General features: G+C 55.1%; 1 protein-coding gene across 14 annotated transcripts; it reads left to right on the top strand.

Annotated features, from left to right (window-relative positions):
• The first annotated feature begins 1,108 nt into the window (after positions 1–1,108).
• On the top strand, positions 1,109–26,837 carry LOC122373562 (LIM domain and actin-binding protein 1-like). 14 transcript variants are annotated; one of them, XM_043351759.1, is made up of 12 exons: positions 1,109–1,737; positions 16,736–16,892; positions 17,234–17,465; positions 18,031–18,132; positions 20,059–20,239; positions 20,997–21,076; positions 22,672–22,813; positions 23,855–23,968; positions 24,373–24,524; positions 25,030–25,221; positions 25,644–25,777; positions 25,963–26,837. In XM_043351759.1, exons 1-12 carry the CDS (start codon positions 1,629–1,631, stop codon positions 26,393–26,395), a joined length of 2,028 nt encoding a protein of 675 aa, XP_043207694.1. In that variant the 5' UTR covers positions 1,109–1,628; the 3' UTR covers positions 26,396–26,837. The 14 variants fall into 14 exon arrangements, with proteins under 14 accessions (XP_043207694.1, XP_043207692.1, XP_043207693.1 ...); XM_043351757.1 differs by having other exon boundaries at positions 23,852–23,968; XM_043351758.1 differs by having other exon boundaries at positions 18,031–18,135.
• Positions 26,838–27,314: the final 477 nt, after the last annotated feature.

Raw genomic sequence — 27,314 nt, 5'->3', positions numbered from 1 at the left:
TTTGCGGTTGATCTTGGCTTTCAGCTCAACCAATTTAGCTTGGAATGTCCGATGTTCAGTGGACTTGATTCACCGACTGATACACCGGCTCGATTCCGTTCCGAAATATCGAACGGGCAGCTTCTAAACATCGACTAAACATGACCCAAACACGGCCAGATAATTTATGTTAACACGGACGTCGGGTTGCTCCTCCCACTGGAACCCCAGCGGGGGCCGTGATTCCAGTGCGGCTCCGTGCACTCGGACCGCCACCCCTCCCCGGGGACACGGCAGCTGGAAGGCAGGCCGCGCTGGTCACGGCGGCAGCGGTGACATGTTTGTTTGGTCTCGGCGGTCGTTTTCGGGTCTGCAATGCCGTCTGCTCCCCTGCATGGCCTCGTCGTGCGCTACGTCAGCCCCCTACTACGTCTATCCGTTCGTCCGCCCGCCCCTCCGGTGTATCCGTCCGTTCTTCCGTTCATCACTCTTGTCAGTTCATCTTTCAGCGGTTCCTTCAGCAGGGATCTGTTTGGCTCCTCGCGGGCCCATTGACAGACGTCTGACGTCCGGACCGTTAGCTGCACCTGTCCCTGCTCCGTCTCCCCACTCCGTCCCCACTCCCGTCCCCACTCCGTCCCCACTCCCGTCCCCACCCCACTCATCCTCCCTGTCAGGAACGCGCCGCCCGGGGCCCCGGTGCCGTCTGCCTCGCGGGACGCCTGCTCGCGGCTCGCTGGAAAACACAAACAAGGGGTGGGTGCCGCGGGTGGCGGCCGCCGCTCAGACGCCGCCGCCGCCCTCAGGAATGCGGCCCGGCCGGCGGTGCTGGGGTCGCCGTCCCCTAAAGACGGTGCACCCTTCCCCACCTCTGCTTCACGGGCTACCACTGAATCTCAGAAGGCCCGGCGGCTTCTTTACCCCTTCTCCTCCCCCTCAGTTTCTGGTACGGCGTGGAATGTGATTTAGACTCGCAGGGTCTGCCGGTGGTCATGCCATGTGCCCGTCGTTATCGTTTGCAGTGCTGTCCACCCTGCACCCTCAGCGGTGGCAGACGCCCCTCGGCGGCGACGGGAGGGGGCGCCACCCGAGTCGAGTGGAGACTGGAGGACTGCTGGGGCGCTGCAGTCGCCGGACGTACCGGAGCGGCGCTGGACCTGAGCTAAAGGGAACGACGAGGATAGTTGCAGCCAGGAACAGGAGCAGGAGTTGTCAGATGAGGAGCGGTTGGTTACTCAGTCTCAGGAGCAGCCGGAGCCAGTGAAAGGATCGGTCGGAGTCTGAGACCGGAGTCAATCTCCGCGCTGAGCCGGCGCCAGCTGCGGTGACCGCCGGTGTCAAACTGCTGGTCAGACCCACTCGGTGGTCGGTGGGGCGTGACGGACGGCAGCGGCGGGCTGGGACGGCGGCCAGAGACGGCTGTTATCCCGGCGGGCCCACCCCTCGCAGAGCCGAGCGGACCGGGCGGTCAGTCGTGCTGAGAGGGTGCCGCGGTGAGGCCGGCGGACTGAGAGGGTGCTGCGGTTAGGGTCAGTCGCGCTGAGAGGGTGAGACGGTGAGCCGAGTGCTTCTGAAGCCACAGTCGGTAGTGTGTGAGAGGCGGACTACCGGATTGTGACGGAGGAGTCTGGTGTCGTTACGACAGAGTCATGTCGGCCACGGCGTTCTCGTCTATGGATCGGTCATGGTACCGAGAGCTGCACGGGTTTCCGACGCGCTCCCTGACCTGGGACGGAGCTGACACGCATAGTGACACAGGTGAGACTGGCATTGTCGCTGCCGCTGGTCTGGGATGAAGGTGACATGCTTCATGTGAGACATGCTGATTGAGCATCATGTCCGTGTTGAACGGGGCTGACACGACCTCTCCTCTCTTTAACCCATGGGCAAGGAAAGAGGCAGACGCATCGACCTTACATTGGTTCGAGGGGGGGGGGGGGCAACGAAACCTCAATGTTACTGTGGGAGCCCCATTCCCCAATACCTCTGTGAAGAAAGTCATTGCAGTTTTGCGCTTATCTCACCTTGCTGAACCATTTCCTGCTCTTATTTTTGTATTTAAATCAAAAATAAAAAGTTAATTTAAAAAATGGTTGAAAAGTGGGAGGCATGGCCACCCCCTGTTCCTACGCCTATGCGAAAAGCCGGCATGCTCCTCAATATTTTCTCAATCGGGAATTGTGACAAGCGTAGCTTATCCATATTTGCTTCCCGTGATCACGAAGGCTCGCCATGACTAGCCCCGGCTGTCGAAGGATCCATTTTACCACCCAGACGTTTAAACATTACCCCTGCAATTCCCTGGCAGGGCGGAAGGCCACATTCCTGCAAGGCGCCTGTCAGCCCCTTGGGGCGCCCGCCGTTCCGCTCTGCACTCTGTATCACAAGGCGCAACCCCAGTTCGTGTGGTCACTATCCCACGGGGCGCCCATCGCAGTTCGCCCGGTCCCTGTCCCACGGAGCACCTACTGCACGTCCCCTATACCCTGTCCCACGGGGCGCCCACTGTACCCTGCCCTGTCCAAAGGGCGCTCTCGCCCCGCTCAGCCCTGTCCCATGGTCGCTCACTGCCCGCTCAGCCCTCCACGGACCGTGCCCGGAGAGCGGCACCGCAGCCTCCCGGAACCCGTCCCTCCGTCCGGCGTCCGGCCGCTGCCGTGCGGCGGCCCCGACACGGCTCATTCCTGTGCTGTTTATGTTTACGGGCGGCTCTGTGCGCCCGCCCCAGACGGTGGGCGGCCGGTCGGGGTCCCGCGGCGACATGAAACCAACATGAGCTCCGACGGCGAGACAAACGGTCTGCCGGAGTGGAACCGGCCCGACCCTATATCGTGGGGAGCTAAACGGTCTGCTGGTGAGCTACATGCTGCTGTTGGTGGCTGCTAGCTTACCTGCTGAAGGCAGCTAACAGTTGCCGTTCTCTCGGAGAGAACCGAGCCGACCCCTGTCCCGGTGACTGCGGAGAGAGCTTTTAGTGGCCGGCTCTCTGTCTGAGCGGAGAAGCACAGAGCGGTTTCTTGCAGAACCTCTAACCGCAATCATCTCGGCCGAGGGCTAAGCGACCCCAGGCGTCATGACTAACCCGCCTTGGTTATTCTTCAGCGAACCGTATCATCGAAAAGAGTGGCAATTATGTGTGAATTGGAGCCGCGATTTGGTGACGGATCACCGCTGGGAAAGTGGATTAGTGTGACACCACCTCCTCCTGACTCCGTCTGACCGTCTGACCCGAGCTGACCCAACGACAGCCACTCAGTCCGCCAGTCTGCCGAAATGGATCCACTGCTCAGCCAAGTGAGACGGGCTACTGGTAAAGAAGGGAAATCCAGCACGACTTCCTTGGCGAAATGGCTCTTGCGATTTCGACACCTGACCGGGTCCCATGGGGACGGGGGTCTTGCGAACTGGGGTCGGAAAAAGTTATCACATGCATGCTCCGCACTCAAATGTACCGGCGTGTTCCCAGGTCGTTATCGTCCAACTGAATTTGGAAGTAACTCTCAGCTCACTGGGCTGTGTTGTCGGCGGCTAGTTCCGTTCCCTCGGCGACTGGTGCACTGCAGAGAATGTGCAAGACCCGAGTTCGGGCCCGGCTGGCTGACGGTCGACTCTCGGTCTCGCTCCATTGACCGCGGGTCACGGCACGCCGGTTCGTCGGCTCACCCGCCGAGTCACGGCGGAACGAGTGCAGTCGTCACGGTATACCTGGCTGCGGAACGGCTGGCTGGGCTGAACCCGGTCCGACCTGCCGTCAGCGATGATAGATCTGTCACCGTCTTGTCATTATGCGCGACTCGGGACGGGGTAAACCAAGTTTACGGACGGTTCTTGGTCCTTAGTGATCGTGTCAATCTTTCGCCTGCTGATTCACTCACTGCATCGTCCACTCCCATTCGAGCACGAAATAAGTCACTGCTTATTAGAAATTTCATTCAATCACTCGTTCACTCCATGCAGCGCTTGATGACTCACTAACGGTGAGCTAGCTGATTTGATCCCTGAGATTCCTTCCCTCGTAACACCTGTGACATGTACCGACGCTGACATATTGACCTCTCATCGCGCTGCATCACGCACACGACCTCCGCCCTGCGGTCCGCACCTGTAAAAGTGTCCCACCACTCACTATTTCACCGAGAATGTTTGTGTGCCGACAACTGGGGCCCAGCTGTGCGCCGTGACCTTCCCCGGCTGACGGCTGAATTGACTGACTGACGACAGGCAGTCGCAGCCGTCGAACTGCCGTCCGCAGTTGGTCGCCGGTCGCCGGTCTCGATCGGTTTCGCCCCGGCGCCGCGTCCGTGGTTCGTTCGTTGGTCCCGCGCAAGGCTCTATAACTATATATAGGTCCCGCGTCTCTTGTGCTTGCTGTGTGTGTGTTCCGGATTGGCCGGGTCGGGATTGTGTGACATGTCCACCATAACGGCAGGTCGTTTTGGACTAGTTCAGTAGACGCTCATAACCCGTCTGTCCGCCGTCCGCCGGCCGGCTCGCTGACAGTGACGTCACTGTGGCCATCAGCGTCTCTCGGGCGAGGCCCCGTCGGCCGGCGGCAGTAGCTGTTCATAACACAGCCGGCCAGGACCGCGGCGCGGACAGGGACTGCCGAAATGAGCCGGCGCTCCGACCCGCGCCAGCCGCTGTTTGAGCTGCTTGGAACTAGTCTGCGCACCTGGCACCACATGGACGACGATGAGGAAGAAGAGGAGGAAGAGGGGATGCCAGAGCGGGATCGGTCGGACCCCGTTCAGGAGGGGCCGCCCGTCACCCCGCGGGAGCAGAGGGCCCGCCGGCGACTGCATGTCACCTGGAGCGCCGACCTGTGCTCTGAGTTGCCGGATCAATCCTCTGCTGAAACTGAGCACCGAGAGCGGGCCGGCTCAGCGGTGGAGCGGCGGGGTGATGATGTCTCAGACTCGGCTGGGATACCGGCCGGATCAGTGGAAACTGAGTTCCCCTCTCTGTCAGTGTCAGACCCGGAGTCGGACACCCGGAGCTGGTCATCCCCCTCCGACACAGAGCCGGCGCCGGAGACTCGTTCCTCCCAGCCCGTGTATAGTGATAACATTGAGCCGACTGTGCACGGTGTGACGGACGGCGGCAGTCGGCGGCCGTTCTATTACGGAGGCGTCGCTGCCGACTCGGTCGGCCCTCCGTCCGGCGTCCGGTCTTTGGAGGGACTGGAACTGTGTGGGCCGCGACCGTGTGACAACTGGCGACCACTGCCGAGTCCCCGCCTCCAGCGGTCGGGCAGCTCCTCATCTACAGGGTCAATTAGTCGCGATTTGTAGGGGAAGGTGGGGTAAGACGGCCCAGCGGGGCAAGACGGACCACCAGCCCTCCCGGCTGAACCGCTGCTGGTATCTACTGCTTTATGCACTCACTATGTTTGTTTTCCTTCGTAACAATGGCCACCTTGAGCTCATGCTGCTAGGATGCATAGCTTTTGAGTTATTGAGAAAAATGTTGTTTTTCGTCAAACCGATCTAATATAGGAGGTCTACGGGTGATTCAATTACGGCGCCTTTCTTGCATGATTTGTTTGTATTTTGCACTTAACTGTGAAGAACAAAGTTATAAACTTAGTTATAGTCACACTTAAGGAAAGGCAAGGTTTTGCAATGTTGGGCTATTTGACATATACGTCATGATAATGACAGAAATTAGATTTGGGGCAAGACGGACCACTGTGGTCCATCTTACCCTGTGGTGGTCCATTGTACCCTGCATATGGAAAGTTCTTTTCCAAAACATTGACACAAGTTTGAGTAAGCTATTTTTTCAGGAAGGAGTCTTTGTTGCATGTGAGCCATGCATGCAAGTGCTCAGTTAGCATGCATTCATGCCAAACGACAATCAACACACACGTTCCCAGCTTTTAGCTGCACTTCCATCACACATGAGTAAAGAATAAAGGCTCATTTTGTTATTTTACCATTCTGGTTACTTTTTCTTACAAGAGTACAGAGCAGAAGTGTAACACACATGAACGGATAGCAGGCACTGCTGGGTGGTCCGTCTTACCCCACGTTTTTTCTTGTCTGAGTTTTTGACATGTCCCTCTTTAAGAGCATCCACCACCTAGATGTTGTTAATTTGAAATTTAGTCTTTACACATATCAACAGAGGAAGGATTGAGCATTCCGAAGACTATAAATAATATGAATTACGAGAGCAGTGTAGCAAGATATGCGGCCTCAAACCTTAGCTGGTCCGTCTTACCCCACCTTCCCCTACGAGGAGACGCATCTCCATCGCGGCAACAGGGTGGCCAGCAGGTGGCGCCCCGCGCCGGTCGTCGGTGAGTACCGTACAGGTGGCGCTGTAGTCGCGGGCCGACGCTGGCTGTCCGCCTTGGTACGGAAGGTTTGGTCGTTATTGAGGTCGAGTTGATCATTTGGATAAGGTTTGGTATTTTTTTTATGTGTGATGCATTCTCATGCATGCGATCTGCTTTACGTTCACTACTATTGTAGCCTGGGAATGTCTGCTCAACCCGGGAAAAATTACCACTTGGAAATTCCCTCGGCACAGCATTCGTTTAGCAAATTTCCACCTTTCATTTTCATTCACTTAGCTTTTTAGGTCTCCTACAAACTTTTTACAAACCATTGTATCCTCACTACGCTTCCCGGATTCGGTTTGTTACTTTCCACGGGTGAGCACGCGAAGCATGCCTGTCATCGAGCCCGATCGCTGCCCTGTCACCTGAGGACGATCCCTCCCTTCTTACTCCCTCCTGTCGCCCCTGTGGTGACCTGTCTGATCACGTGACCTGCGCGGCCGGGGGCGGCGGTGGGTCAGGGTCAGCTGAGTGCTCCGGGCGGGTTCAGTCAGGGTCGCAGGTCGGTGTCGGGAGGTCGGTTTAGCGGTGGAGGTGCGGGGCCATGCCATTCACGGTGTTACGCGTCTCCTTAGCCAGACTCACCGTCAGTGTAGAGGAGCTGACCCGGCTGCAGCAGACGTCAGGTATGTCAGAGACCTACCGATCTGAACCTCAGTGTGGTACAGAGATGCCATTTCTGAGGAGCTAAGCGTCCCAGTATTCCGCTTGTGCTTGAGTGTGTGTCCATTAGGGGCTCGGTAATAGTCGGTCAGCGCACGGCCGACGCTCCCGGGTTCCAGCGATACACAGGTGTTTACTGGCTCCCGACCATCCGCTAATGAAATCTGGAACGGCTGCGGATTGAAGGATTAGAGAGAAACCAGCGTCCCATCTGGCCGAAAGGCCGTCTGGTTCACAGCTTCCTCGACTAATGTGTGCCAGCTGCGGGCCGCCATCTACCGACGGCAGGCCGAACCTACCCGGGATAACTCCCCACATGAGCGGCCGTAGCTCTCTCCATTAGGGAATGTCGTTAATCAGCGGCCTCCAGCGCTCCCCTGTTGGTGTGCGGTGCTGCTCCGGTGTGCGGATCTGACCGGTACTGAGTGGGTCTGAGGACGATCAGTACCGCCGCCGGTCCGTCCGTCCGGCCGGCTCGCGGGGTGTCCGGCCGCCCGGACCGCCTGTCCCAGTTGCCGGGTGTCCGGGAGCGGCGGTAGGCACCCGGTCAGTCAGCGCGCGGCGGCTGGCGGTGCTGGTGCTGCGGAGAGCCTTCCAGTGCCTGTGTGTGAGGAGCTGCGGGTGCCCCAGCAGCCTGGTCAGAGATGCGGACCGTCAGCCTGCCCAACCTCAGCCAGGAGACGGAGGAGCTCAAACTGGCCAACGGCGTGGTCATCGTCTTCTCCCACCTGCTCGGTAACGGAAACATTGCTTTGGTTGGAATGATGTGCTTTTCTTGTTGAGTGGTGTCTCTTTCCTTTTCCGTTGTTCTGTATTGGTGCAAATTTTCAAGCCGATTGCCCAGACGCTGGTCTTTTCAGACCATGCAGGGCCAGTACTCATTTGGGCGTCTCAGGTGGGATGGGCCCGGACTTTTGTCAGTCAAAGCAGGGAACATTCTATATTAAACTGACATGATGGGTCTAAAGCTGGTTTCAATGGGTAAGTACCTACTTGTCAGACTAGAATCTCTCTGGAAAATGATTGCGCCTCTGACAGCCGGGACACGACTTCGAAAAATCAATTCCATCTGCAGAAGTAAGAAAGGACAACGTGATATCCACTTGCGGAATATGTCATGAACGACACAAAAGCGCTACGCCGAGGAAGACCGAGTCTGGTTATGTGCCCTTGCCATGATTGTCACGCCATTAGCTCCCATGACCGTTTTGCTCTCGATCGGCCCGATTATAAGCCGTAGTACGGTGTGCGGTACCAGGACCCGAGTTGGGCGGCAACTGTTCCTCCATCGGGCCTTACCCTGCGCGATTTTCCGGCAAACTCTACCCACGGCCGCTACGGTGACCTGGGCACCCGACTACGGCGAATTTCCGGCCCAGCACGGCCTTGGTCGTATACCGAAAACGCCACTCACACATGTTCGAATGCACATTAGACACCTGATGTTGACTGTTGTAGGATAAATGCTTTCTCCTCAACTATTTGGGCACATCCGCGTTCTTTCTTCTGCCGTCGGACCTGGTGATGCTGCCGAGTACCGTTCGTTCCTGGATGGCCGATCGGAGGATTTGGCTTATCTGTGGCTGACGGCGGTGCTCGCTGTATTGGCGAGGAAAATAATCGGGCGCGACACGGTGTCACCGACGGCAGTGGCCGTATATCACACCCGATTTGCACCGTTATCGGGCAGACGTCTCCGCCGAACCGCCGCCGTACAGCCCTGTTTGTCCACATCGGTGCAGTTTTTGACTGGTTTTGGGTACTGTGGATTCTTATTTCACTTTGATTGGCTCGGGTTTTCCTGGATTGATCCCGCTCCATCAGCTGTCAAACTTATCACGATGATTTTACGTTGGCCGATTCGGCAACCGTATGCAGTTGATTAAATACGACACCAAGCAAACCGATAAGAGCAAGCTAGGTTTTGACGAGGCCTATCTAAATAACCGTAGACCGCTTTAATTCAAGGGGCTCTTTAAGACTTTAAATGCCTGTTGTTCCTTCCTCACATTGTCAACGTTCCCGACCCGTAGCTCTATCTGCATACAATATCTAAAGGCAAGCTGTCGTTAGTCTTGTCGAGAAAGGAAAATATTTGTGGGAAGTCGCTAATGCTACGACACAATGCTAAAACGCTTAGGTAGATTTATTTGCAAAATTGTTTGAGTGCTGAATAGCTTTCTTTATTGTGAGTTAATTCGAAAGGTTTTGATACAGTATGCACGCCTTGCACGGCTGTCTTATGTTGCTAGTTTACCATCGAACTCGCAACAACTAAATCAATTTGCGATTCATCTCCATCTTTGATGTCAAAAGCAATATTTTAGCTGTAGAGGCATTCTTAAAAGCGGTCTCTGTTCCTTTTCAGTGTGGTTGATATGGTTTGTTACTTTCGTACACCACAGCTACCATTTCTCGGCTACCTTCCACTTTCACCGTCCTCGGTCGGCCCCGTGGCCAGCGGCCCGGACGGTACACACCCGCAGCCTATACTCGCGTGCCACAGCAATACACCCACGTCCCGCAGCCGGCCGGCTGTCCGCGGCGGTGACCGTGATTTCCCGTCTCCAGCGCTACACATCTGCTGCCGCCGGCCGGCCATATGCACCGCTGGTCCCGGGAACACGCAGACCGTGGTAATTAAACTGCCCACGGCTCTCTGCCTTATTCTCCCTCTTCATATCGCTCTCTTTCTTCTCCCTCTATCCGGCTCACTCTTCACCCTCCTGTCATGAACGGTTGTCCATCTCCACCTTCTCTGGGCTCTGTCGGCCGGGTCTCCCACTGCACTGACCAGAATAGTGGTGCCCCGGTGGCCCAACGCTGATCGTACAGGGAATTTGCGGCGTCATCAGGTGGTCATTATCACCGTGATGATTATTGTGGTCGCAGTGGGTTCCCACGTTGGTAACCGCAAATACCAGGAAGGTGCGGATGGAATTTGTACGATGTGGGTCAGTTATGCTAAGGAGGTCTTGGGATAATCTAAATTCTTTTCATTGCCATTGGTGGTCGATGGTCGTAATTTGTGCTCAGATGATGCTCATCATTGCCCAAATGTGTGCTGGACACGCACCTGGTGAGAATCCCGGGCCTCCTGCCTTTCGTCCGGAGGCCCGGGATCTGGTTCTTACTTATCTGCTTTTTCATTTGTTCTTTCCGTAGTTGGGATGGCTCGCAGACTCACTATTCGAGACTGGGTCAGAGACGCTCCCCTATCGAGGCTATGTCGGCGCTGCTCCCCGTCGCTCCTCCGAGCTCAGCCGTCGGCGCCGTCAGCGCGCCGGGCTGGAGTTCCCGCAGCGGCCGCCGGGCGGCGCTGCTGTCGCGCCGCTCCGGCACCTCTGGTTGCAGCTCATCTGCAGACGCTGTGGAGGGTCGGACTGTGTGGGCGGCGGCAGGGATGGCGGTCCGACGGGGCAGCAGCGGCGGCGCCGACCAGCTCATGGCTCAGATGCGGGAGAACCTGGTGCGAGAGCTGAAGAGCGTCCAGCGGTCCGCCAGCCTGCGAGTCCGCAGCACGGCGCCAGATTCCGGACATTGCCCGAGAGGTTGGTTAGACTGGAGGTGTGCGGCATCGCTGGAATGGCCTGCTCTTCCCATCTCCCAGAGCTCGTTTGTTCAGAGGTCCACGGCAGCTCTGTGTGGCATCTGCTCGATTTCCGGAGCGCAGAGCTCTTTCGGATCTGAGATGCAAGGTCTTTGGAAACTACCCAATGGGGTTGGGAACTCGATTTTTTAAGAATGCATGAAAATGATCAAACTATTTTCACAGAATTTATGGTGCATACCATTGCCTCATAAAATCAATAAGCTGAGAGAAATGGGGGAAGAAAGATAGGAAACTTGTTTTGAAAAGTTCTTGAAAAAAGATGCTCTTGATGCTGTTACGTCACATGTCACCTTCTGCGGTTGACAAATAATGGCGCATCTGGCGCACCACAATTACATGTTATATCAATGGGTGAAAGATGTTGTTTGCTTCATTCTGCCATTCGCGCTGTTTTTAACTTTAAATTATGCTAAAACATTTACGGATGAAATGTTCAGTGTCAAAAAATGATGTGTCTGCCGTGTACTATATTCCCACTTAACATGAGCGCGTGATAAACATTTTATGTACCTCGAATTTTCAAATGATAAAGATGATGAATCGGAGGATGCTGAAAAGCAAAAGCTCATTCCAATATTTGGACTTCTTTACGATTAAAATGTTTACATTCCTGTCATCTTATTGATCATTTATTTGTTCTTTTTTATGAAAATAACTTAAGGCGTTGAGAACCGAGGTAATTTCTATCTACCGTGCCTTAACTTACCAGCAACAGCAATCTATCTACGCTCTACGGTGGCAAGGGAGACTGTGAAAGAAGCGTAAGATGGATTCTAAACAATTCTTTTGTGATATACTGAAGGGCAAAGTGCAGAGAAGAGCGTACAAGTCCTGTTTTGTGCCAGGCTGTTGCAGTAGCACTTATGAAACTCCGAAAACGATCTTCCTTCATGTCCCGAACAACATTACCCTGAGGAGATGTGACTGCAATAGCAGGAAGAGCTGATGCAAGTACTTTGAAATCCACTATCAAGTCGGTGCTATTGTTGTAATGATCACTGTGAGGTGAGATATTTTGTGCAAGGGCTGAGTGTAATGCCCAGGAAATGACCTCCATTCGCCCCCTGACCGGTCAGGGTTATAAAATTTGAGTGGATGGCGGTCCGTTTGGGGTTCAGATGTCAATTGTATTTTGTTACTGTCAAACAATACATGTTATGCTGGCAGCGAATGTGTGTAACGTCGTTTTTCGAAACAGAAGTTAGAACTGTAACGGCAGAGTGCTTGCTGGTCTCATCGTAAGCATTGTAAGTGTTGTAAGCAAAAACATTGTCAATATTGTTAGTATTGTGAGCATTGATGTATGGTAGATATCACCTCACATGATCTCGACTCAGATAACCCTCTCCGGTGTCCCTGTCAGTAAATGGCACCTGGATCATTACAGATAAGATAATTTGTCATAATTCTTAAAGAATTGGGTGGTTTTGACTCGTTTACTCGAGGTGCAGGTCGCATTTCAATACTTTTCCATAGGCTTGCAATGTAAAGGTCACGACTCTGACCTAACCTCAGGTCACAGATCAAAAATTCTGAGATATGCAAACGACACATACCTACTGCAGGTACTGTTTTGAAGACTTGATGAGAGGAAATAACTTCGTGAAAAACTCAAGCTCTGACGTGTTTGCAAACTTTTCTGAGGTGGGGTCAACAAACCCGCTCTGGTTACCTGACCTGACCTGACCCGGCATTTTTTTTTTTTTTTTTTGCTGAGATGTGCGCAATGAGCATTTAGGAAAAGTCACCAAATATGAGCTGAATGTCTCGCGGCGTTTGGTAATTGTACAAGAAAATCCTGAAAGGTCTCCCCGTCCGAAATAGGGTTAATGTGTACATATATGAAGAGTTGCAGATGCCAAACATACCCAGATCTAAGACTGCAGTTCCCAGCGCCGCTGCAACGTTTTTAAAACAAACATACATAGGACATACAAACATGTTTATTTGCATCTGTTTTGGATAATAGTAACTCATGGCGCCATCACCCGCGATAACTGTTAGGATTTGAGATATATTTTTATTTAGGCCATTAGTTTGGCTGTAATGTTTATTAATATTAGTTGGGCGGAGTTTGGTAGTTTTTTATTTAACTTGTGGTATGTTGTGCTGATTGCGGGTTGTTCAAACCTTTCAAATGTAAGGACCTTATTGAACTCAACCCTACCCCTACACTACCCTACATACGACTGGACGCTTTCCAAGCCCACAAGCATCACGACGCCGAGATGGAATGTAGCCGAGAAATCACCCTCGCCATCTGCTCTAGAGCTAATCGTGTGGGGCGGCGTGTGGGGCGCCGCTTAGCCTATGGGGGTGCACTTCTGGTGGATGGGGGACGGGGTGCACCTGCACCTCTTTCATATGGAAAGTTACTTCCCTGATTACAGCTCCCCGTATTGCACCTAATCAGGGAACGGCCAGCAAACGAAGGAACTATTTCTGGATGACAGGCGAATAACCGCTCACGCAAGGAGCGGAGCTCCGCCCCGTCCAAAGTGGCCAACAAAGCAGAGACAGAGGCAGCATCACATCTTCCATCAAAGAACTGGTTTCTGGCTTGGAAGATGAGCTCCATCTTTGCATCCGAGTCGGTGCTGTCAGGAATCAGCTGGTCTAATGGAGTGAGAGTAGTGAGACGACTAGCTATTGTATCAGAGCTGCCTGGTCTTCGTAGCATTTGCACCGATTCTTCTCGATCGGACTCTGAATTCTGTCCCTCCTGCGTATTACTTGAGGCATTGCTATGTAGCTAAGTCTTTGGCAGAGTTTCATTATCCATGCTTTGCAAACAGTGCCATAACAACGCAGTTAATTAATCACCAAGCTTCTTTGCAAGTTCCAATACAGTTGAATCGCACGCGATTTGAGTGCAAAAATCAAGAAAAGTGCCAACTTGTTCCCGTAAAATATTTTGAATATTGACCTAAAAAAATGAGTAATTTCCAGATAAAATAACAGCGAAATCAGTTTTCGCTTGCCAATAAAACTCACAGATATTGAAGCTCCATTATTAAAGGAACATTTTAGTATATGCCATTCTTGATAAAACTTCTTAGCCACGCAATACCAGCGCAAAATAAAGAGAAACTGAAAACACGACCAATCACTCCGATTTACCATAGGAAAATACATAGAAAATGTATGTCTCAACTGCGCCAAATATACAGACAGTTATATACCTACATGTGACGTCATGATTAGCCCGACCAATCAGACGCAAGTCGTTTTCAGCCACAAATAATTAATTTCTGAACTAACTAGGCATTTTTTTAACAAAGTGATTTTAAATTAAATCATTAAAAATTCTGAGCTTTTTTATTTTACCAAAACATACAGAGCATGCAGATAGGTCCCAACCCTATTACGTAAAATCTCTTGTTTTCCAGAAGTCCATGATCTTTGGTTGAGTGCCCCATCACCCCTCGGTCGTATCTCAGCGTCTGTCCTCCCGGAGATCGGCAAATTGTTACTGTCAGACGGTGGCTGCTTGTCAGGCTCCGTATCCGCTTTGCTGACGTATATAAGCATGTGCTACTTTTGCTCGTTACTTTCGTTGCGCTATCAATCGTTGGACAGCCGTCAGTCAGTGTCGTGACCAGTTACGATAGGCGTCCTCCTCGACTCTGCATGATTCTGATCAGCACGGCACATGGTTGATAATGATTGATGATATAACCTTTGCGATGGATACGCGTGCGATCACGGTAAATGAATATCCCCTTGCTTTGTGCGTGTATCTGGACCGGCGGTGGTGCTCGCGGTGTCGCTCGTTGGACACGGTCCACGGTGACTGCAGCGCCCGGCGGCGCCAGCTGCTGCTCCGTTAGTGGCGCACACAGTGGCGCATCTGCCGCCGTCTGAGTACCTGCAACAGTGGCTCGGCTGGCGTCGGTCCGGTCCGGCCGCCGGAGCTCATACACGGCTCCCGTGAGGCGCGAGCAGATGGCGGGCTGCGGCCGGCGCTGTGGGTAAACCGCTCGGGCTGCGGTGGCACGCCGCCGTCCCAGCCTCCACCGCTGTCCCAGCCCGACCGCCGGCTCCGCTCCCGGCAGAGCAGAGCAGGGAAGAGTGGGGAGTGCTCCGACGCGCTGCTATTATGCTGGAAGGTGTAAGGTTGCTGAAGCCAGGCTAACTCCTCGATATGGGAAGTTAAGTTCATATGTGTCGACTGGGACCTTTTCCTTTGATGAGCCGTGTCAGTGGTTGTGCGAAGTGGCCAAGCAGACCAGCTCGGGTTGGGTAGCCGTTTTCTGCCGCGCCCACCGAGGACTGAAAGGAGGTTCAACCGTCAAAATGAATGGTCGGGCGCTCCTTTGCTTATCATGCGACGCCAAGGCGTAATGTTAAAAATCGGGTCTTCCGGTCGGGTCGACTCTCATACCCCCTTTCCCCATTGGCTGCCCGTGTCCGTGTGACGATGGTTGAAAGTAGCGGAGCTATCGCTTGTTTTATAAATACGAAAATCGGTAGGTCTATCGTTAATTAGCCCACTTGTACGATATTCGAGACAGCATCTGTGGTTTACGCTTTCACGGTGCACGTCTGGATAGAATCATTGTAGAAAGATATGCCTGACAGTGAAACGGAAGCCCTCATAAATGTGAGATAACTTTTCATGACATTGTTTTCACTGCGGCTTATAGTTGGCCGCGCGTTATGGGAGCGCCAGCCGAGGACCAGCTGCTAGGTATAGCTCTCCGATATCGCCTCCTGGGGAGGCAGCTGCGCGCACAATTTTAGGTGCCGGCGGTGTTTCGCTTTCTGCGCCCGGGTGCTACCTAGCAGGTGTGCGGAATGTGCTGGTTCGGTTTAATTTAGAAGCACTCAGCAGCGCCTCCATAACGCCCTTTGTGGCCGTGAAAAGCGATCCGGAGTATCAATAGAAGAGCTGGTGTGAACCGATGATACCGTGCTGTGGTCTTATTTATCTGGTCTATTGCCCTAACTGTCTCAAGATTGAGTCAGTCAGAGCTTTATAATGACGTGTCAGCCGGGACGCGTGAGCCTGATTAGTGTTTAATTATTCACGTCCTCCTACCTGAGTTCGTGCGTGGCGTGTGGCCCACATTCTCCCGCGACTCCTCTTTTAACGGCACGCCACAGCGCAGCGCTCTCCTTAGAATAGCTGCATTTATCCTTAGTGTTGTTGACCGAGTTTTGGGTGCCGCCCCTGCTCCCTATACCCACGACCTCGGTCTTACCCATTCCATATCTACCTATTTCCTGTAGATGCAGCCAGAGGCAGCTTGATCGGAATGTGATCGGCTGGGCCCGCCGACATGCTATTTATCTCAGTCTGCCGTTGTACTCGGTTTTCGGCTGGTAATTTAGAACCCTGCAACCGAACGAGCGGTCTTCGAGAGGGGGTGTAGAGGAGAATAACTACGTCACCGTAATACACATAAAACAGCGTATTTCTCCAGCAGCCGAATAACTGAGAGGTGCCATTTGTTCCGACTTCCGGGGCGCTGTCGTCTCTGTGTCACTCGGCCCCGTCCCGCTTGGTTGCCGTCCCTCATCACCGCGCCTGCATTGTGTTGCAAAAGTCATCTGGTGCTGGGGCGGCGCCGACACCGACTCATTAAAGTTGGAGCGCCATGTCTGCGGGAGACGTCCCCGTCAGTCCCAACTGCGGCGGCGGCTGGCGAGCCGTGAGGTCGACCCGACGAGCCGTGAGATATGGAGTCGGGCGGGCTGTGGTGGGACTGGTGGGTGGGGGCCGGTTCCGACCGGTACCACCCGTGCCAGGTGCCCCCCACGACCCCCGCCCGGGCCTCACGCAGGTCACGCCGGGTCGCGCGGCCGACGGAGCGGCGCTGTCCCGGCTGAGTGGCTGCCTTCGAGTCCGTCGGGCGCGGCGCGGCCCTAATTTGGGAGACAATCTGCGCCTCTGACGGCTCTGACGGCCTGACGAGCCCGGCGTGCGCCGAGGCCGTTTGGAAGTTGTGTGGAGATGTGGCGAGCGGTGCCTCGCCGCGACGGCTCCATACGTGCTCGTTAATTTAGTTCAGACCTTTCGACAACTTTTTTACTGCCGAATATTAATTTGTGGGGACAAAACGTTTCATGTTGATGGAATTTAGTGGGCTGTCTCACGGTGTGTGGGCTGACGTTTGTCATTTGTCTGCTTTCAGCCTCGAACAAGGCCGACTACGGTCTGGACGAGCTGCAGCACCTGAACGTGAAGGACCGCTTCTCCGTGTTCGAGCGCGCCAACAGCGACGAGCTGGAGAAGACGCCTACCTCGGTCGAGGTCAAACGCTCCCAGAGCATCCTGGACAAAATGAAAAAGTGAGTTCGCCCATCGGAATCGTTGTCGGTCACCACTCTGTCGTCCAGTAATGCAGAGTGCAATTACTAATGGATAATCTGGTTTATCAGTCACTTAATGGAGCCTTCCATTAACATCTAAATGTCTGCCCACCTTGCCAAATTAGCCCAATCCCAAATTGCATTGATATCTACAGATTGTCTGGATAGAGTAAGGAGAGTTAAGCTAACAATGATAAAAATCTGGCCGAAAAAAAAACTCTTCCTCGACCCCATCCTTCTCACTGTTTTGCTAGTGCCGATATGTTCCCCATTCCCTGTCGGCGCCGGCGGGTATCATTAGTTCTTCCCTCTGCCGCCAGGTTCGACCGGACGGCGGCGCGGGAGACGGCCTCTCCGGAGGAGTCCGAAGACTCCGGGGACGAGGGACGAGACCGAGACACGGTGCGCTCCTCCACCAAGAAGGAGCGGCCCATCGGGCTGGCCGGACTGGGCGACGTCAAGAGCCGCTTCGAGCGGGGCGGTGCCACCAGCGACTCTGACCCAGACCCGGCAAAGGGCGAGGCAGCCAAGCTGCGCGGAATGATCTGCGGCGTGAGTACCGGCGGCGGCCGCCAGGGGCGCCACAGTCGGCCTGCCGTGACCGTGCGGCGTGGAGGTAGACGAGAGAGGAGTAGTTGCTGCTGAAATGAGATGGTAGTTCTAGCCAAGCTCTTTGGATAGCAAACAGAGCGACAGTATCAAGCGTATGGTAGCGAGGGCAGTGATCGCAGCCTTAGATGTCTCTTTTGCTGTAGCGTAGCTCGATAAATGCCCGATCCGTCAAGTGTGTAATGTGTATGCTTTATTTCACATAGTGATTTTGTCCGTCTGTTCGTGCGTCGTCTTCGCACGTCTGCACGCGCCGTTTGTGAGGCCCTCCTTTGTGGCACGGCCTATAGCTGAGTCTGTAGTCTATATCGGTGAATGCATGCTTCTTCGCCCTTCCATCACCCCAACTCCTTCCGATACTTATGTTCCCTCATGACCTACTCTCCCTGTGACTTCGAATTCTACCTCCCCATCTCTCCTCTCTCCTCGACCATGTCCCTCTCCCTGTGCCCTCTGCACCGCCCTCCTCTAACCTCTCCCCCCCCCCTACACCCGACGATCCCGGTAGGCGCGCGAGCACAAACTGGCCTATGAGGAGGCGCTGCGTGGACGGGAGGCGGAGGCCGAGGCGGCGCGCCGGCCCAGGGACGACCCGAGCCTCGTCATCCAGGTAGTACAGTGTCGTCGGGTGCCGCATGGGGTACCGGGCAACGGTGGACGGCGGTGGTGGGTCGCGGGGGGCTTGTTACGTCGAGAGAGTAGGGTTTCTGGCATGGTGTACGAAAGGGAGGGTTGACGAAAACGAGAAATGGTTGAAAGAGTAGCGTGACGCCATGGTTGGTTTTAAGCCGATGAGTGTTTTCCGTTGGTGGATGCAGTCGTGCCCCCACCTCGGAAGGAAGGTAGAATTGGCGGAAGTTTATAGAGTTTCTTGCTCAATGAGTCAGCCTGTCAAAAGGAGAATGACTTCCTTAAACGCTGTGCGACGAGCTCTGTTATCATTTGTGATAAAATCGGAGGACAGGGGTGCCGATTTGGAGCTGTTAATTACCAGTGCGATTAGCTTTCGGCTGTGACAGTTACGAGGAAACCGTGTCAGCCGAGTGGCTCTGCGGTCTGTGCCAAGCGGTTCAGCATTCTCTCATTCCGTCCTATTCCGCCGAACGCTGGCTATCAGTGGCCCATTCCGTGTAGCAGCTATCCGGTACTGGGACGCGGGTCTCCCGGAATCTATCTGACGCGTCACTCCGCCGTCACGAGGGTCCCGCTGTCACCACAGTCATAGGTCGGCGTGGATGACACCCCGTCACCCCTGTCTGAGTCACCACTGGCAGCGACAAGTGTCGGTAGTTCCGGCGACACGGCACACCTGCGGTACCTGTCAGACAGGGCGGGGGCGCGGACCGGCTACGTCCCCTCCCCTACCCTAACACGCTGCCGTAGCCGCCGCCTGTTCTGATACCTACTCATTGTGGCTGATACTCAGTGGAGCCAGGCGATGGCTCCACTGAGTATCAGTCGGTCGGTTGAGCGGGTGGGGCTCGGAGGACAACTTGCCCAGGGCGATATTATTGACCCGTGTTCTTTTGGGAGTCTTACTGAAGTTGCAATGGTTTGTGGTTATCCATGCTCTCCTCAAAACACATCGCCGGACCGGACGAAGGGGCAGGGTGTATCGCGGTTTACCAGGAAATCACCGCTCTAACGGGCGGCGCTAGACGCGGGGTGGTCATCCTTCCTGTCGGGCGTCCGGCCAGTTCCCAGGGCGGTAGGTTTGTGGTGTCACTGCTATGAAGCGGGCCTGACCGGTCGTTAGTCAGTCGGTCGGTCGTTCTCAGAGCGGTAGGTTTGTGGCTTCACTGGTGTGACACGGGCCCGGCCAGTCGGCGGGGGCGGACGGGTGTCGGTCAGTCAGTGTGCAGTCTGAGTCAGCTGTGACCGGTGGGCTGAGGTGCGGGGAGGCCGGTCCGCACGGGTAGAGTCGTATCCCGTCCCCGTCCGTCCTAACCAGGTAGACACCGCAGTGCACGGATCCCAGTGGTGACGGCCGTGCTGGCATCCGCGCGACTTTGTGAGTACTGCGTGCGGGTGAGACCGGTAAGGTTTACTTCGCTGCATGCGGCACCGCTCTGCTGGTCTGGTGAAGTACGAAACGGTCTTGTTTGGTAATATGATTTTGCATGTATTGACATCGGGCAATACATGCAAATAAATACATGACCTTGCATGTATTTACCTCGCACAATTTCAGTGTATTTTTCTTCGCGTTCCTGCTCTTGGTTTGTATTATTCTCGCACCTTCCACGTTAAGTTGAAATCATTATTAAGGTTTTCCCGTGAGGTTATTTTTCTTGATTTTACTCTGAAATGTGATCAAATGTGTCACTGTTTCGTAATGTTATATGCTGTTCGTGGATTTTTGCGAGTGAATGACGTTGGATTGCCCCTGTTGCTTCTTATGCTGACATCGCTGTTGTCCAATGTTTACCCCATAATGTCATCTGTGACATTGCTCATCTGTATTACCGTATACGGACGTGCTTGCCGTACTTATCGACTGACTGGCGGTGTACTAACGTATGTTGTCCGGCCGCAGGGTAACCTACGTGAGTCGTACGAGCGGGCGGTGCAGGAGGCCGAGTCTCCGCGGCCCTCGTCCCGGGAGGAGGCCGCGGTGCGCGGCCGGGCGGCCGACATGGCCTCACGCTTCGAGCGAGGACAGCTGGAGACCGAGAATGGCGACGGAGCTACGAATGGCGACGGAGCTACCCAGAACGGTACGGCAGCGGGCTGTGGGGTGGGCGTCGGGCGAGGGCGTTGCTTTGGAGCTTTGCGAACAATGTTGATCGTAGGTGGGCGAGAACGAAGGGGAGAGTTATGAGGGAAGTAGGGCAAATGCTGGAGTATGTAGATTGTGGAACGAACAACCCTCGAGCGCTCGGCTGGTGTACATACGGTGATACTGGACGATGACCGCTTACCCCGGTGTGTGATTCCATGCCGAGCAGGAAATTATGACGAAACTAAGACGGACATGCCAGTGAGGCTGTTGACTGCCGAGTGTATGCTGTGGGAACAGGACACATTATGATTTACCTTCTGATGCGCCAGCTCTGTTTTCCCTTGTTAGGAAGGCGCGATGATTGCCTTCAGCTGTGGTTTGCCTCGTTCTATGGTCCGTGAAGATTCATAAAACGAGAATGGCCCTGACTAAACACACTCGGCTCGGAGGCTCTAATCCCATGGTGTTCGGCTCTAAGCCCGTGTAGGCACTGGCGTGTCCGCTGTTGGCTGACACAGTCACACATCTGATATCCCTGTTGACTCTGCCGCCATTCAAACTATGCTCGCTATCTAAATCCGTTGTAAATTCGCTGGGCCTGCCCGTGTGATGTCTCGATAGCCGGGGCTGGCCGGTGAGTGTGCTGTGACGCCGCACTGGCTGTGTCGCCGCCGCTCAGTGCCGCTGGACCGGCTGTGTGAACGGGTGTGACCTCTGACCTCGTCTGACCTGTGACCCGGCGATGTCGGCAGGCGTCTCGACCTCCGAGGACCTGAGCGGTGCGGCCGATACCAGCCCGACCTCCGACACCGGCTCCGGAGAGGTGGCTCGGGTGAGTGCTTGGGAATGGTGTCAGTTTGACCCCGCTCTGACCTCACTGTGACCTCACTGTGACCTCAGCGACCTGACTGACCGTAAGGGGACCGCCGAGCATGGTTGGTGATAGTGATATTGGTACTGGTGTTTGGGTGGTATCAGGTTGAACGACTGGCCCGAGCTTTGTCTAATGCCAGGCCAACCGCAGACTTCATGACAATTTCGAGACCTTGATTCCCACTACATTCATCCTGTCATTTTAATGGCTTGCCTCGTTATTTTAATGACTTGAGATTCAATTTCCTTGTATTCGCCATTCACGAAGGCCAAGGTGTCTATTTCCTTGTTCCCAAGAATCCTGTAAATAGAAATATATCTTGTTATCCGAAGACTTTCTCTTCCCATCCTTCTCTTCCTCCGACGATGTCGGGCTATCCTATCCTTATTTTCCCTCCCTTTCCTCCAGCCTTGCATCTGTTTCACTCACTCCTTGTCCAGCGTCTACTGGCAATTTCCCTCATTTCCGTTCTCTTACCTCTCTTCACCTCTCCTGTCCCAGCCACCTCCCTCCCTCCTCTCTCCCGTCCGTGCTCCTCACCGCCGCCGTCCTTACAGAGCGTGCAGCGGGTCCGGGCCCCGGCGGCCGCCCGGCCGGCCTGGGGCGTCCCCCGCGCGCCGCCGGCCGCCACCTCGGCCATCGCGGCCCGGTTCCAGTTCTTCGAGGCGCTGCGCTGTCCTCAGGAGCCGCGCCGCACCCGCTCACTGCGACTGCCGGCGGGCCGGCCGGCCGTGCCGCGAACCAAGGTCGGAGCTGCGGCCACTCCGGTACTGCTGGGGCTGCCGCTCGCCTATCTGCCTGGCCAGCCGATAGAGCACCGCTAGTGCTGCTCAGCCTCACTACCTCTAGCTGCTATTTCCAGCACACTGACACACGGGGCACCACAGAGGACTGAAGAGCTGAATATAAACGTCACGTGTACACAATTCACATTTCTGAGATGTTTGTAAATAGCAATAAGCACGACTCGCCACTGGATTAAGTAATTGAGTCTTAGCTCGAGTTCGGCACACCTTTGAGAATCTGCTCTCCTACTTTTTACATTGTTTTACCACGCTGAAGAACAGGGCCTGTGGTCTCTGTCAGGGACCCACGTACCACAGCCGACTGTTTGTGAACACTCCTCTCACCAGATGACGTTTCAGCACCCGCTCGTATCGCTCGTGCATTCTCCCCCTCCCCGGTCTGTACATAACCCCAGTGCAACACCCGACGCCAACTCCCGGCTCGAACCCGCAGCCTATCTCGGCGGCGTCCGTTCGTCCGTTCTATGGCCGGCTCTCAGTGCCGCCGTGCTGTGTCGGGCCTGTTCGCTCAACGAACCGTATCCTGTCCGGTCGAGCGAGATCCTTATTGACCGCATTTGGCGCGCTCTATTGACAGTGGCGTGGGCTGGACATCGGCCAAGTATGTGAAGTGATTTGTCTCCGTTAGGGTTGAGTGTCTTGCATAGTTTGTAAGGTTCGATGCTTCCCTGTGAATAACAACATATTGTGTGTCCTTTTTTGTCACAGCCTGGCCTGAACTGACCTGACCTGACCTGACCTCGGCAGGTGGAGTCGCCCGAGCAGCCGGCCGCCCCCGCCCCCGCCCCCGCCCCGGCGGCCGACCCTGAGCTGCTGAACAGTGACACCACCAAGCGGATGCTGAACAAGTTCAAACAGCTCGAGCAGAACGCCGGGCACGGCGACGAAGGTACGGTGCTGACCGTGTCCCGTGGTCCTAACTCTGAGCTCGGCCCTGACCTTCCTGATCTCTGACCTGACTCTGGCCTCGACCCTCATCCCTGGCCTCGCCACGCCAACGAGGGTACGATGGTAACCCTATCCATATCCGAGACTTCTAAACTCTCTATCCGAATCTCCACCCTGAAGTCCGGCCACTCTGGCTCTCGGCTCTCGACTCACGTCCTCTTGCTATTTCTCATCTTATCATCTTGATCCTGATCCTGGCCCATGCCATTGGTTCCTACTATCGAGGCGGTACCGGTATCCGAGTTTGAACGGGTAGATATAAGGGTTAGGCAGACGTGTTTATTTTGCTTATGTAGTGTGTGTTCGGCTTTATTGTGTGTTGTTTGCAACCACTTATCAGAGTGTGAGCACACGGTTGGATTTTCTTGTTTATCTTGAGGATGACACTAAGCATTAGCCACTCCAATCCCATCCTCGAAAACGAGTCATCGCGAATAGTAAGACAGTTGGTTGACTTTTTCAATGCAGAAAAAGAAAACGAAGCGAAAACGGTTCAGGAGCGCATTCAAGCCTTCATTGGACTACAGAACAGAAAGAGTAAAGTTGCTCCGAAGCCGTTGCGGGAGCTCAAAAAGGCCGCTAGGCCTCTCTACATTCGTTTCATTTAGTTAGCTTTGTCTGATCAATTTCTATATGTAGCCCGCACCCTGCACCCTACCGTTAGTTAATCGTACAGACTGCGCACTCACTAACCGGAGTGGAACCGGCAGTTCAGTCCGTAGATCACCAGTGCTTGGCCTCGTATCGCTGTATTTATCAGTTGCTGATCATGGTCTGTTCTACAGTCAAACTCGCGGTGTTTTGTTAGCTGTGTTTTAGCGGCACGATCCGGTCCGCGCTAGAGCTGATTGCTACTGAAGTCAGGCTGCTTCAGCCTCCCTAAACTGCCTGCCTGTGTCCTGTGCGCCTGGCTTTGTCGCGGCACGGTCTCCCGTTGTGTTAGCTCGTTTCTGATTGGTTGCTGTGCGTGTGACGTCAGCAGCCGCGCACGGGGAGCTGAGTCCGCAGCGCGAGCGGCCGCAGGGCAACGCGCGCCAAATGCTCTCCAAGTACCGGCAGATGCAGGAGGCGGCGCAGCGGGAGGACCTGCCCGACGGTGAGGTCCCGAGACTCGTTCGTGCTCCCCCACCCCATTCCCCGTCCCCCTCCGCCCCTCACAGACAGCCAGGCTCATCGGGGGTTCAGTTGTGACCGCCCACTCTGCACAGATAGGGTCAAATAGCCGCAGTTATCGTAATGCAACACTCGAACTCAAGTGAAATGCGCGTTCGGGCCAATCCCCGTTAGCGATGTTAAAAGTGGCTGTGACACACGCTTCGCTTATCTAAACAACAGCAGTGATTGTTCTTTGTTGGCATAATTGATCGATAAAGCACTTCATGTGCCGCCGGTGCACGCGATAAACCCTGTGTGATTGCGCTGAAGAGGTGCATTTCGTGTCTACCTCTATCGGTCGGTTGGTCAGTTGGCTCTGACGTGTGCCCGGGTGCGGTCGGACAGGCCCGCGGCCGCTCAAATCGTTCACCCCGCCGCCGGAGGAACCGGTACCGTCCTCAGAGGACCCCGAGGACGCCGGAGAGGACATGGAGCCCGAGGAGGACCCCGACATCGTCCGGGCCAGCTCCAAGGTGCCCGACGAGTTCCTGAACAAGGTAGGGGTTTTAGACGGGAGTGGGACAGGACGGAACGGGGCGGGGTCTGCCAGGAATGGCAGGCGGAGAATCTCATACCGGGCGGCGCGAGCGCGGTGACGTGGCGACCGATCTGGCATCACCGACCCATCTGGCAACGGATCGCGCGGTGCGTGACCTTCCTGTGAAGCGGTTATAAGAGGATAGATGACGCAATGCCAGGGAGGTCGAAATGCCGTGTCGGTACGATATAGGGAGGTGGTGGCCGGTCTGTCGCCAGTAGTACGGCAGAGTGAGCAGCGTGAGCGCGGCGGACCGGACGCAGGTCGCAGATATGGTACGGCCGGTGTGAGTGAGTGTGTGGTGTCTTTACTTGCTCGCTGAGCCAAACGTACTCCTAAGCCGAGTGACGTGATGGCGTTTTCTGGTCGCCACCTGATTACAGGACTGCCAGTCCTCTGACTGAGTCTGGACTGAATCGCCATCTGAGTCCGCTGACTGACCCGTGTCCTCTGCCGTCCGCCAGAAAACCGACCAGGCTCGCAGCCTGCGGGAGAAGTTCGAGAGCTGGTCGCCGCCGGCCGAGCGCGGCTTCACGGTGGAGGAAGACTGCAAGCCCACTCCGGAGATCACCAGGAACCTGCGCTCCAAGTTCGAGTCGCTCAAGGAGCAGCCGAAGCCGCAGCCACAGACGCAGCACCGCACCAGCAAGTTCATCGTGAGTAACTTGGACCTTTTGGACGGGGAGGGGCGCCCGGTGCTGTACGTCAAATGGGTGAAAAAGGGTGGAGAGGTCACAGGAGTGAAAAGGTCATAATTAAGAAACATCACGAGGGGAGCGGCCAGTCAGCTCGGGCGCACTCGTCATGATCTTGTTGCTGGATCATGAGTATCTGTCCGGAATTCGATTGACGTCATGCCCATTTGAACAGCCCAGTGTTAGCTGATTGTGTAGAGTGTAGACAAACACGGCCCCTGTTAGGTAGATGTCCGGTGGTTTTTGGACGGAGTCAGCAGGTTAAGCAATGACTGATTTGACAAAGTCGCTCCGACTCTGTCATTACCTACTAACATGAGCCGTTAGTAAGACCCACGCGCGTGTGAGGTAGCCGTTGACCTGACCCGCCTCCTGTCTGCCAGCTGGAGCCGACCCAGGCGGCTGAGATGTGCGGCGCCTGCAATAAGCGTGTGTACGCCATGGAGCGACTCGAGGTCGACAAACGAATCCTGCACAAGAACTGCTTCCGGTGCTCCAAGTGCAACTGCGTGCTCAGGTGAGCTTGGGATCCCGGCCGCGCTTAGGGCGAGAACTGCTAAACCGTGGTGCCCAAGGCCCTAGTTGTGATGATATTTTTACCTGTGAGATGAGAACTGAAGGTGCTTGTGATAATGCTAGGAATTGATGCCTATGAATTGCGCCAGGTTCAATCGCATCTAATTTGTCATGCTTTCATTGCAGAATGGATACCTACACTTTCAATGCAGGGAAACTATTTTGCACGCCGCACTTCAAGCAGATGTTCAAGACCAAGGGCAACTACGACGAGGGTTTCGGTCTGGAGTCTCGTGCCAAGCACTGGAGCGGCGTGGTCAGTCACAACGAGCAGACCGGCGAGCGGACGGGCGCCGGCAGCGCCTCCCCGCGGCCGGCCGACGAACCAGCCGACACCAACGGCTCCTCCAGCCTGCCGGACACCAACGGAGCCCACAGCCCGGAGCCGGAGCGGGAGCAGAGCCCGCAGCCGGAGCGGGAGCCGAGCCCGGAGCCGGCGCGGGAGCCCAGTCCGGAGCCGGCGCGGGAGCCGAGTCCGGAGCCGCAGCAGCCGCAGCCGGCCGAGGAGGCTGATGTGTTCCAGCAGGTTTACGAGTCGACAGTGGCCGACGGCCTGTGATGAGGGAGCGACTGTGAGGGCGACTGTGAGCGCGAGTGGACTGTGTAATTGTGTGCGAGTGTGTGACGTTTTACCGCTGGGCCGGGCGCTGGACCGGCCCGGTCCGACGGCTCGGACCGAACGCCGGCAGAGTTTTACCGAGAGATGGAGAGCGGCCGAGTCAGTCCGGCGAGCGCCGAGTCAGAGTCACCGGCGGAGTCACGGCGCGGACTCCGCGCGAGTGAGACTGCTGAGAGACGGACCCCGAGTTGTACCACCGCAGACAGCGAGACTGTGAGACGGGCCGCCGCCGGCGCGGCGCCCCGATAACACGCAGCGCGAGCGACCGCTTCAGTTCCCGCTTCTTAGATGAATTTTATCAGTCTCGCACTTCGTATTTTGTTATTTTAAAGTGCTTTGTATACGATGATCGAGAGCCATTTAAATATAAGTTAAAGTCTTAGCCAATTGTTTGATGTGTGACTGTGGCTGGAATATGTTGACCTTAGCGTGGTTGTTAATTCCGGCCTGTGTGTAATGCAACACCGTATATTGTGTAATCGGTGAAGATGCTAGTTTGTAGAGCCCATCTAGCGTTCTTTTTTTCCTGATTTTATATTTTATCTTTTTATTGCTTTTTTCATTTTTATTCTACTTTTTATCATTTACAATACCAGCAGGGTCCGGGTCATCCGGGTCACCAGCGGATAGCTGGACAAGTCATCTTGGGCTGGACACCAGTGACCCATACCGTGCAGAGGTTCGGATGGGGCGGTAGGACCGTTGGACCGGGGCTCCACGACCCGCCAGACAAACTGGTCACTGCTGAACCGTTAAACGACAAGAGACGCCCGGCCGCCGACCGGGCCCCGGCGCCGGTCCTTTGTTTGGGTTTGATAGGTGTGGATCCTGTCCGTGCGCGTTCCTTCACAGCCGAGCA

This window comes from Amphibalanus amphitrite, unplaced genomic scaffold (assembly GCF_019059575.1).
Source record: "Amphibalanus amphitrite isolate SeventyFive unplaced genomic scaffold, NRLGWU_Aamphi_draft 001516F_arrow, whole genome shotgun sequence".
Lineage (NCBI taxonomy): Eukaryota > Metazoa > Arthropoda > Thecostraca > Balanomorpha > Balanidae > Amphibalanus > Amphibalanus amphitrite.
The sequence above is the reverse complement of the archived record's forward strand: the minus strand, read 5'-3'. Positions and strand labels throughout refer to the sequence as shown.

Bases quoted from the DNA above. Each gene is read 5' to 3' on its own strand.
- LOC122373562 (XM_043351756.1), top strand. From the start codon at position 1,629: ATGTCGGCCACGGCGTTCTCGTCTATGGATCGGTCATGGTACCGAGAG. The intron at 17,466-18,030 runs GTGAGTACCGGC...CGATCCCGGTAG, and splicing joins TGCGCGGAATGATCTGCGGC to GCGCGCGAGCACAAACTGGC. The intron at 25,222-25,643 runs GTGAGTAACTTG...CCTGTCTGCCAG, and splicing joins ACCGCACCAGCAAGTTCATC to CTGGAGCCGACCCAGGCGGC.